The 12,674-nt window shown below is 32.0% G+C and overlaps 1 protein-coding gene across 2 annotated transcripts in view; it reads right to left on the bottom strand.

Moving 5' to 3' along the window:
- LOC123716021 (semaphorin-1A) overlaps positions 1-12,674 on the bottom strand; it is a 185,490-nt gene that overhangs the window by 19,073 nt on the left and 153,743 nt on the right. For both annotated transcript variants that reach the window (XM_045671498.1, XM_045671499.1), the window contains exons 2-3: positions 11,805-11,901; positions 21-129 (exon numbers count right to left, since the gene is read on the bottom strand). In XM_045671498.1, coding sequence (XP_045527454.1) covers positions 21-129; positions 11,805-11,901 — 206 coding nt within the window. The remainder of the gene's footprint in view (positions 1-20; positions 130-11,804; positions 11,902-12,674) is intronic.

Below are 12,674 nucleotides of genomic sequence, written 5' to 3'. Positions count from 1 at the left end.
ACACAGAAGATTCTCCTTACCTCGTCCTTCCCCTTGACGACACACATTTGGACGTCACTCTCTGATGAATACCACACGAGTCGTCGTTGCTCTGTGAGGTCAGTCAGACTGAGGTTATACACCACGTTCCTGAAATAATAACAATCATAAATTAATACGAAAGATCGTTAAGACCTACACGTTCTTCTTGCGAAGCAATTTATTTTTGACAGCTTTACCTGCATTGGAATGAGCGCTACTTGTCTTTAAAAAAATGTCTAAGAATACTTGTCTGTGGCCAAGAACATGTATGTAAAACCAAAATTACGATGTACAAGTATCTTAAACGTGTTTCCAAAAATAAAAATCAATAGAATTACAAAAAAAGGTCGCTTCCGAAATTGCGCATTGCTAGAAATGTTTGTCGTTGCTTTTAAACGAGCAACTTCAAGTAGATTTCTATACAACTTTGAACATTCTCGAAAACTTGTACACTTGTAATCGTAGTTCCAGTATTAGGGTGGCCGTCCGAAAATAAGTAGCTAATTAGTTAATCCACTTATATTTCATTTATACCGGATATTGTGATATACCTGTGTTTAGGTGTTACCAACAAGAATTTACGATTTTCTGTAATTATTTTGTTATATTTTATTTCATTTACATATAATTGTTTTTACAATAAAGAAGTATCGATTACGGATATGATTGTCTTCTTCAAAAAAGTGATAGAAAGAAGAGTTTAAAATAAACCATTTATCGCTCTTTTAGACATTTTTTTATTTCAATTCTTTAGTGCTGAAGTCGAAATCAATACGAAACGCGACAATATTTCCCGGTAATTATTGTATCTCAGTTTCGATGGAGATAAGGAAAATGTTTATCAATATTTCCGAGGGCAATTTTAATTAGCTAATTTCACTCTAACCAATGCAAACGAAGAAAAGAAAAAAATATTATACATAATAAAAAAGGATGTTTAGAATATAAAAGCGAAAGTGTATTAGCACCGACACTAGGTTTCCCTGTTTCGTGGGCAGCTAATCTCATCCTTTTGACATATAAATGATTTTTTTAGGTACTTAACGTAATAAATTCAGTAATTTCTGATGTAAATATTTCAGCATAGTAAGATGAAGATGTTGCTTAAGGTTGTTAATAAATGTATAAAGTTTAGAATCGATACGGCGATATTTATTTTCAGTAACAATCAAGAAAAATCGTTATAAAACTTAAAAATGTAGTTGTTTTACGACGGAAGTTTTTTACGGCTTCAAAACGTGTCTGTGACATAATTGGAAGGACCTTTGGAAGGAATCGCCCCTTAATTAATATATTAATGACATAATTTCACGAGGAAGTTACGCTGTAAACTTTGACAGTTATAATCCCAGTACTTGCGCTCGCGACTTTTTAGAACATAGCAAGTTATTTTTGTTTACTGATGCCGCGAGACATATTGAAATAGTACTAGTACATAGTAAACGGCTCAGCTATTTAAATAAAATGATTAAATTGTATTTAGTTAAGAATAAACTTTATGATATTTCCCGAGATGATAGTAACGTTCATGGTTAGCATATTATTAATTTTAATACAGACATTTAAATTGATAGCATTCAACTCAGTCCTTACTTGAAATAGGAGTTTTATGTTTTTATAGCGTCATCTTTCAAGATATTAATTTTACGATTCATTTTCGCAGACAAGACAATGGACAAACTTTTTAGGGGTGTCTTATGTAAATGCAAGTTTATAACGCAATAATTCAATTGTTAGACAATTTGTTCACATTAATTATTTTAAAATGACCATGTTTTATGAGAAGTAAGTCAGAGTACTATTATATTTAAACTGTTCAAATACTACTTTGGCTTTCGAGTTTCTATACATGCTGCCATTACCCAATTATACTCTGGTCTCGTGTCCATGATCAAAATTTGGCTAGGTTTTTTGTACAATTTACATTAAGAATTTTTGTTATGGCAATGCACAATTTTACAACGATATTAATGCTATGTTGAAACATGAATGTTGCACTTCCTAATACGATTAAAAGTTAAATGCATATAGTACACCAGTTAATTATACAGAGTCGCCGGTCGTGGTTTTAATCAGAAAAGTTTTTGGCAAGTTTCAAACACTCTCAGCCAAAAGTATACCAGCGTCCTGTGGGGACCACGTAAACAGACGTATAAGTTGCATTTCTGCACCTCTAACGGAGGTTCGTTATATTTGAAATTAATGCTTTCTATTTGAATAGAAGATATACTATGTAGTTGATGTACTATAATATTTAACAGCTACACAATAATGTATTTATGCAGTAATTTTGTTGCCCAAGTTCGGCTGTTTGAGTACTGCTTCATTTTACAATTTACTTGATTTTACGAGACTTCAATATATACTCATATTGTATTTGTTTAGTTCTTATAGTCCTAAAAAATACGTTTTGAATAAAACTCTAATAACTAATAACTTTATTTACGGTTAGCTAATAAATCCAGAGTTCTAGCCGAACAATATTAATCATCCACTTGTGAATAAATCAGAAACATCAGTGAAAGAGACACGATAGTATGTTGGCCTTATTGGGGCGATAAAGAACGTTATAAACATAAATGTTTACAAAACTGTTATAGAATTACTTAATACAAGTTACATTGTTATCTATGTTACAGAATAATGCATACGACCAGGGGTCTCACACAATACTATAATTTGACGTGGATGGGGGAGCCAATTTGCGGATTTCGGGACCCTTACCATACTTTATATGAGCGCTTTTTGTAAGCTAACGAAGTAGGATGAGCCAATCACCACTAATGCAACAACTGACGTCTACTAATCTCATTTCATATACTTGGGTATATTTGGTTATAATAAAGACATGAACCAATACAACCACACCGCGTTTTAAGAGAGATTACATGGTAGAAACGAATGTTGAAACAAACATATTTATGTTTCGTTAAATTATATACAACATAAGCTGGAAATAGTTCATTATTTTAAGAATTCATTTTTAGAAGTAAAAATCTATACCCAATCCAAAATAAGTAAAAAAAAAAATCTTTCTCGTAAACAGATAATCGTATTTTAGTTGGAAAAAACCTACTTTAGTAACAATTAATTAAATAAAAAATGCATATTGTCTTGACTTCACATTAAAAGATCACAGGATGTTTAATTTTACGAATAGGCTTTAAAAATGTAACTTTGTTTACGAGTTCTATTGTCCGAGCCTCACGGTAGAGAAGAACGTGAAATACCTTGGGATTACACGGTCTCCATAAACCAATGCTGTAAAACGAGCAGAACAGGGGAGACAACAATGTCGAAAGAATAAATTATGACCGTCAGAGCTAAACAATGACTTTATCTACAATCCCCCTTCGGTCTGATGTTTTCATCCGTAATCAGCAACTAACGGAACACTCCGGGGTGCGGTAAATGTATATAATTCGAAACAATTTATAGCAATTCGTTACGTAGCAATATCGCAGGCCGTGTCTTGTCTAACAGCAGAAACGCCGCAACTGTGGTACTTTTTTAAGATCACAGATATATAGATTCTCGTATGACACAGCTTGCACACACCATCGCTGCAGAGGTGTGTGCAAGCTGTGTCTCAGAATATTTTAGGTCAACACTTAAACAATATTTCATTTGACTGCATCTGCATTTTAACCGCAGTCGAAGAATATGAATTCCAGCGGTAACAGACGAAAACCGGCACAATTTATTTGCATGCACTCGACACTGTTTCGATATTGGAAAACTTTACGAGCTACGTTTAGAACAATATCAATAGAACATTGAACGTTCAAGGGTTGCCAGCTAACCGGATGAACCCGGATAACCGGTTAACATTTCACTAGTTTTTCAATCTAGATGAAACGTACCAAACAGCTCTGACCCAGACCCGAGTCCCGGTGTGACCACTGTATTATTCATTCAACGAGCGAGAAAAAATATTAAACTAACCTTCGAGTTTAAAATATTATATAAAACGTTATGAAATGTAGTAGCAATTATGAGAACTTTATCCATAAAATAATTTTTATTCATTACTTCATATTTTAGAGGTTAATTTTGGTGCTCAAGAACCTTAACTTCTTTCATACTGAAAGTTGGAAACCCTGAGACGTATGCAGGGCATGCACCAGTTTCAGATGCGAGCCTGATACAAATATATTTCGATCGTGACTTCATTTATGTAAAATATTAACTTTATTTATTGACAGAAAAATAAATAAGTTCGGAAAACTCAGTTGATGTAAAGACATTGTCTATAATAGAATAAAATATTTTATGCAAAGTTCTTAAAATAGTGATTTAGTGTCCGATTCGTTATCGGTTTTTTTTCTGTTTTAGGCTTAGAATTTACAAAACGATGTCAGTATATTGCCACATACTTTTCTTGGCCTGTAAGAGCGTCGCGGTCATGGATATTAGTATTGCCAGTAAATAAAAAAATGCCATTACAAGGGCAATCATTTCAATTTATTGAAATGTCGTAAAACAATATATACTAACATCTATGTCTAAATACAGTTATAGGCTTGAATAAATGTGACATGATAGGTTTTGTTACCCGTATCTATTAATATATATTTTAAAATACCTAGCAATCAGAACCATTCGATAATTAAAACTTTGCTATTGCTAATTGGAGCAGTGTTGGTCTAGTGGCTTCAGGGCTCATAAACCTGAGCTCGTAGGTTCGAATCCCGGTTTTGCACCAATGGACTTTCTTTCTAAGTGCGTAATTAACATTCGCTCGAACGGTGAAGGAAAACATCGTGAGGAAAACGGCTTGCTTTAGACCCAAAAAATCGACGGCGTGCGTCAGGCACAGAAGGCTGATCACCTACTTGCCTATTCAATTCACAAAAAATGATCATGAAACAGATGCAGAAATCTGAGTGCCATTGATTTATATTATTATTTCATTTTATTTTCATTGTAATAATGCAAGGAATAAAAATTAATATATCTTAATTGGATTTTTATTAGATATTGGTAGAGAGTAAAGTTATTTATTGTCCGCAACAAGAAATTTAAAAAAATAAACAATGTCAGTCTGACATTTCAAAATGGCGACGGTAGTACTAAATTCAGCCGCCGGCCTCTAAAATATTAAGTATGTGGCACTGTACTAACTGCTTAATAACAATCAACCAAGTATATAGATGATTTTCACATCTGACCAAATTAAGTAGTATATGGCACGTGTTTTCATATAACGTAATACATTCTTGTATGTTTCTCATTGTTAATATTGGAAAAGTTTTATATCGGCCGAGAAAATGCGCTTCTAAGATTTATTGCAATTGTTACAAACAACATTCCTCGCATTCCGTTCAATTTATGATGATTGAAATTGCTAGCCCACAATGTATATCACCAAATGTCCACAGCTCATTGATTTTTTATGTGTCTACTTAGTCGTTATATCTATAAAAAGATTCTGCTATCATTCAACTACGTACAAAGAATTAAAATGTAAATCTGTATTCGCGTTTTTTAAAGCGATAAAAAATCTAAAGACTATTGTAATATTATTAAAGTGCGCAATTAATACTTCCTCTTAAGATGATGGAAAACACCGGGAAGCTAGCATGTTTTGATCTCCACTTGTGCTGATGTTGACAATAATTATGACATACAAGTCAACTGGAATAGAAAGTAATTTTATAAAAGTAATTGTCAATTGTCCATATTCCCGACACACAGTGAAACAGCAATAATCTCACAATTAAGGAAGAGAGCACACAGTTGAATACTTAATGCTGATCGTGGTAAAAAGGGGATTAAGGTAATCATCGCATCGATCACGAAACAACAAAAAGGCTCCCGCGGGGCCGCCACTGTTTCGCTCTGATTTCTGCTCATTTGCCCACCCATCAGTCTTGTGGCGTAATTTTCCTTATTCTATGTTTTTGAAGCATTCGTTTGCTCTTGAGTAGTAAAGCTATGTTGTGGTTTATGTGTAATCTGACACAAAATACACTTGTTGTGAGAAATTCTTAGAACTTATTTGTTTGAAATTTTAGTACTTACAACAAAAACTAAACGACTAAATTAAAATCCACTCTTATATATAAACTCTATTTCTGTCAATGAATATATATAATAGAAATTTAATTATCGGTAGATACAGAACTTTCCAAAATACTTAATTCCTTTATTTTTTTAAAGTTTCTTGATAAAACGTTTGAAAGAAGTAAGCTCTTGCTCTTTAAAATTGCAAAGAATAAATCAAACAATAAACAACACTTTAAGCTCGAAGATGAAGGGCGAAGGCGAATTTATCCCAGAAGGCTACCAAACCGCTCTTTTGATTAAACAATACAAGAGTTGTAGACGCGATCCGAGTCTACGAAACTTTATTCGGAGTGCCTATTTGTTGTGGCCTAAACAAATAAAGTAGTTTAGGGGAAAATAGATCAGTTAACTTGTTAAGTGTGCGAGGACGCCACCTTAGAGCCTCTCTCGTACAAATTGCGTCTTTGTTTTTACCTTAAATAACGTTTATAAGACTTTTTATGGCGATTAGGACCAATCAGTAGCTGTCTAAATTTATTACGACTAAATACGTTTAATGACAACATCGGCGTATGTAATTTAAATATATAAATTCGTTGTTTTTTCTTCTCTGTTAACACTCTGATTTTATGTGTAACATCAAAATAATAGTTACTAAAGAATAGACAATAAATTAACAAGTTAAAGTCCATAAAGAAAAGATAAGATATTAAAGTGATTACTAGCAATATAATGTAAGATTTATAATTCTGTATATATCGGCAATTGTTTGAATCAAAACTTAAAAGTAGCGAAATTTTCTTTGTTTCTGAAGTTACGTGTACCTAGGACTGTATATTTTTGTCATTATGGTAATTCATAAATTGCTGTCACGCAACGTATAATCTGTTTAGCTTTCATGAAGTAAAACTAAAGTTAACTAGGATGTGTGCCGTCCCTTAGTGCAATTGTATTCATGTATTCATTACAAAACTATCCTTATACCAATGTGAATGTTGTGCTAAAAGTTTTGGAAAGAACTTACTTATAACTGATCTTATTTTGAAAGTTATTTTCATCTCAATTCAAGGCCTGACGAAAGAACTAGTTAGTCACAAAATAATTCGTCATGACGTCAGCGTAATGTAAGCCCGAATAACTTATGCGGATCAAAATTTAGATGTAATATTAATTAATAAAAGTTCTCAAAGTTCTCGACATTATGAAAGGGTGGCGGTATCGAAAGTTGTGTACAAACATGATAAGCTGTTTTGTTAATCTAAATTCTTTCTTGCGATTTTAATACGCTTACGAATATTTTAATTTTGTCGCAAAGTTTTGTGAAAAATGTATATAGAAACAAGGGAATTTCGTAGTTGCTTAAAAATATTTAATAAAATATCTTAAATCTCCCTATTTCTTACCATTCCCCATAAAAAACGTATAACAATGAACTCGATAAAGGTTTGCGTTGCGAGATTTTATAGTCTGTGGTTTGTCGAAACGTCACCTTATTGTCAAAGTTAACAACTATTAGATAAATTGCTTCTTAAACTCTTAAAATAATATTAGCTTATAACATTTATATATCAAACTAATTTTACTGCAATTTATCAAAGTCAGTGTTTTATGAAACAAAATCCTCCAACAATGAAAATAATCTTCTCAGAAAAACTTCCATTTTACGTGCATGTAATAACAGTTAATTGGGGGTACAAATTCCAATTGATTCTATAAAAAAGCAACAACCAAAACTTAAACGCTAGTATCGTTAAACGTCTGGTTGCATTTAATTAGAAACATTTTGTTGATTCGTATGCACTGTGACATCAAAAAAACCTGAATGCACGGAATTAAGGTTGTACGTTTTGTAATTTTCAATTACTCGAGAGGAAATGCGTTGTCTGCTAGTTTTTGTCCGCCAGCTTTGTGCTGCATTTAATTTTAGCAAAGTTTTGTAATGCATTTTTATAAGCCGTTTACGGAGCGCATACGAGCTTTATGTGAAATGGACTTTTTTATGCATTAAAGTAATTTTTGCATTGTTTTTTATTCATACACGACATCTTTGTCTGGTAATAGCCATAGCCACTTGCTACGATCGCGTTTGTCGCTTCGTTCACTTGGGAAATAGTGGGTAACTGGCCTATTTGAATTGTTGCTACTCTAGTGAAGTATCAGAATCTTGAATGAAAAAATATTGTACAACTAGCAACTTATTACGCTGACCTATGTAGTAAAGCAAGCGATATTACCTTATCGACAATAAAAAATCAAAATGTGTGCGTGTACTAGTATACACACACACTCTTTATGGTCATAAATAAGGTCTTATTTCTCGTAAAATTATCTACTTTATGCAACTTTACAGAAATGGGTTAAATAAAGTTAAATTAGATAAAGTTTAACAAAAGGCTTTTATTATCATTGACATGAATACAAATAATACAATTATTTCATTTTACCTTATTACTACTAAGATTATTAAAGAATTTCAGTAATTGTAATAGAATTATTACTATCATTGTTATCGGTATTATATATTTTTTTTGTTATTAATGGCTTCGAATCTCTTCGAATAAACCGAGGTAGGGACAAGAAAAAGACAGCGCATAACGGAAAAATGTGACGCGTAACCGAAAAATGTGACGGTAGTTTTTTCCAACGTCGATAAAGAAGTTTCACTTCAACATGTCTTCGGCGGTAATATAGTTGGTTTCCGTAGCAAAACTAGATTCTAATATTGAATGAAGAACGTGTCTATAAAAAAAAACACGAAAAAGTTTCCTTTTGGTTTGAAGGTTAGTGACATATCTTCTTACAATCACAACCGCAATATTTACTTTGACTCCTTCATGCTCCCAATATTATAAAAATCTGCGCACCATTTAGGTGCGATGAATGCCAAGGTAGTATTTTGTTATCATGTGCACATCCGCAGCGTTAATTTAGTTAAAAGGGCACAAAAGGCTCACACCCTCTGCAGAATAAAATTACATGACACGAATAGCATTTTCGTGCAAAGGGCCCACGGAATTACTTAGCCCGAGTGCGTGGTTTAAGTATCAGTTTATATGAGTGGATTAAGTTGAATGAATTATGGTATTTATTACCCCGAAAAGGGAGTCTTCTAAGTCCCTTGTTAAATTAAATTTATGTTTTTTTTTTAAATTTTAAACAATATAAACATTGTTGGTTGTTTTTTTTTTTTAATTTTGGCAGTAAAAGTATTAATAATATGCAAGTGTAAACACTCAACCAAAATATCACCTTCAATGATTAAATAGCTTTTCCACGTTAACGTAATAATTTTCACGAATTTTATTGTAATTACTACAAAACATTCTTTGTACTTTTCACATAGAGCGTTTTGAAAGCAAAATAATTTTAAACATTGAATAGTAAAACTAGTAGAGAAAACGAAAAATATAACGGCGTAAAATGTTTGACCTAGTTTTTGTGTAGTTTCAACTGTACGCCTTCTTGATAGTTTGCTGGTGTGTGATGGGAACTCATATATTTCAAATTAATTAAACACTATTTTCTTTGTTTTATTGTGTTTGATGCGGAAATAACGGCAATTGTATACGTTCTTTACGATTTACAGAATGAATTTTATTTCACGCTAATTAGATTGTTTGGTATTGTTGTATTATATAAAACAATGCCTAAATTATTTTTATTTTATTAATACATCGATGTAAATAAAGAAATTGAATGAAGTATATAAAATTTTAATTTAATCTAATTTAACTACCTGAAATAATGACTTCACGAACCCGAGGTCTACAAACTCAGTAAATAATGTTAACAACTACTGAATTATGTAATTTCAACGAAAACGTATCTATTCATAGCGTTTTCAAGTAAATTTGTTCGTTGCACAATCTCAAACTGTCAAAGGTGATGCCGTGAATAAAAATGGCCTTGTAAGAGTGCAGAATACTAATTTTCTAGCAATTAACACTAAGAGTTCTCGTGTAGCTATAGGCTAGTGCTCCCAACTTGGTCCACATAGAATTAGAATAAAATACCTCGACAAGGGTCCTTTGTTGTATTTCATGTTTTATTCGAACTTTTAGGTCAATGAAGTAAGTCTGTATATATTTCTTCTTTTCTATAAAATATGTTTTAAAAATGCCTTTTATTTCGAACAACAATAATAAAAGCATTCATAGCTACGAATATTTTGTAGTTACGTAGAAAAAGTGGTCTATCGTTTTTCCTTTGTTACAAATATTTAAACTATGTGAGTGAGTTATTTAGCAAAGTAGGCTGCAATTAATGAGACCTTAAGCTGTATACAAACAGTGCTGCGTTGTTTGAATTTCAAATGCATTTTGAGCGTAATTTACATGAACAAAGAAATATTTGTGACGCAGCAAATATACAGCACAGCTGAGTAGATGTGTCACTGTATATTTCTGACTAGGGTTGAGATTTTAAATCGGTATACTAGTTTAAAATTTTGTTGGACAATACGTTGCTCTCTCATGTGTTTATTGAAATAAATAAGATACAATACGAATGACATACATTTCACACTTTATTGTATAGAATTCTTTGCAAATATTTTGGTATTTTTATAAAACATGCGAAATTCAAGATCAAATTTAAAACGTGTCGACAAAAAGTAATAACATTTTGCAGACTATTAAACAGAAACATATCGATAAAGTTATCCCAACACGCAATAAAGTAGCGAGTGTAGGCCGGCGGGCGAGGGGTGTTTTTAAGTTGCCTCCATCCGAACACGAGCCAAAAATCTTTATAAATGCAAAAGAGACATCCTTATTAGTTAGGCGAAGTGTCGGAGTGGGACGGAAGAGTTGCATCGGGTTAACTCAGTGAGGTCATGAGTAGATATAGCACGTTCATACCGCTTCAGACACTGCGGTTAAGGGTGCCCTAACTCTACGAATTGAAGTGGAGTTGGAAAAACAAATAGCTAAGTATTTCATTTGAATATAACTTTGCATCTTTTAAGAGAAATGGGTATAAACCAAACCAAAGCTTATGAGTGTAACATGTTTCATTATTCGTGCCCGTTTTTGGTTACGTCAAAATATATTTTTACCTTATCTTAGAGCTTTGTCAACTATATTTTTTGCATATGTAAGGAATAGATTTAGGACTAAAGTATTTGAAAGGAACAAATAGGTAAATCATTAATTGTGAATAAAGATTTACGCTACACAAGAGGCTAATAAATTTTCCCCGACGAAATAAAGAAACAAAGGAATCGAATGAGATTTACATTTTTCAATAAAAGTAAGTGTACAAAGGAGATTGTTTCAGACACAAATATTTTTCAGCTTATCCATTAATTTAAATATATGAAATAAAGTATTTAATTAATTTAAGTTCATAAATAGTTTCGACATTCAAATAAAACGAAAATGATAGTTACGAGCGTTAGCTCAAAATGCTTTTAGTAACACTGTAGCACTGTTGGTCTACGTCGTAGAGGGCTACGGCAATGACTCGATCGATAACTAGCGGTCAGATATATTTATAGCGAAGTAGAAAAAAATAGACCGTATATTTCCATAATAAAGCATAGCAGAAACATTTTCTGATTAATTATATCGCGATTTAGTAAAGTATTTATGTGACATGACTCAATACTTAATAATATCTCTAAAAGTAAAACTTAGCTAATAATACTAATTTATAGGTAAATATCATCCTTTACACACTAAGATACATACGAACATACTTGAAACACTACGACTCTCATCGGCATTTCAATATCAATTACACGGTTTTATTTAAACAATTTCAAAATAACTCACCTTCCTCCAACGAGAAGATAATTCCCATCTCGCAAGAGCAATCTGAAGAAGTCCGTGTGTGTTTCATTTCCGAGGAATTTGTGCGTGTCGTCTATCCCTGCAACAAACAGAAGCTTATAGTCTAAGTACTGACTTCACACATATTCTTTTTATAATTAAAGGTCATGAAACTGTTTTTGTCTTTAGGAAAAAACAAGACATTTCAGCGAATGATTCTGTGTGTATAATTTAATAGCACTGCAAAAATCGCTTCTTTTTGCCAATTTCAATGTCCGTTTGTGCATGCGTCTAAGCAGTTAGTTAATACAATAACTAATAAACGATAAAGGTAAAACAATTTTTCATTGAGAAATTCTATAAATGAATTGTGATATAAAGTCATAATAATAAAGTCATAATAAATAATCATTGTAATAATTTCATATAAAATAACTACACAAATTTTAATTATATTTTTACATTTTCTCAATACAAATACTCATACATATCTCCATCGCAATACGTACTAAATTGATTTTGGTATCATTTTTATTAATAATATCTTAAAATCTTAGTTATTTTAATTTTACAGAGCACGTTACGTATAGGTACTATAATATATATATGAATAAAACTACAGTCTTAATTGTAAAAGCCAGCCATGTTATATGATACCAATTACGTTAGAAGCCACGTAAAACTTTTCGATTTTATCTCATTAATATACTGTTACGTTATTCTTGGGGCGAGAAAAATTTGCATTTCCATTACTGTGTCGGTAGCAATTTGTATCTTAACTACTTTTTAGCCGTAAAGGCTAACGTATGGTTTTATCTAAATATAAGCGTAATAATTTTCCTTAAATATACTTGTTAACCGTCAATCTGTCAA

This window comes from Pieris brassicae, chromosome 11, assembly GCF_905147105.1.
Source record: "Pieris brassicae chromosome 11, ilPieBrab1.1, whole genome shotgun sequence".
Classification (NCBI taxonomy): domain Eukaryota; kingdom Metazoa; phylum Arthropoda; class Insecta; order Lepidoptera; family Pieridae; genus Pieris; species Pieris brassicae.
The sequence above is the reverse complement of the archived record's forward strand: the minus strand, read 5'-3'. Positions and strand labels throughout refer to the sequence as shown.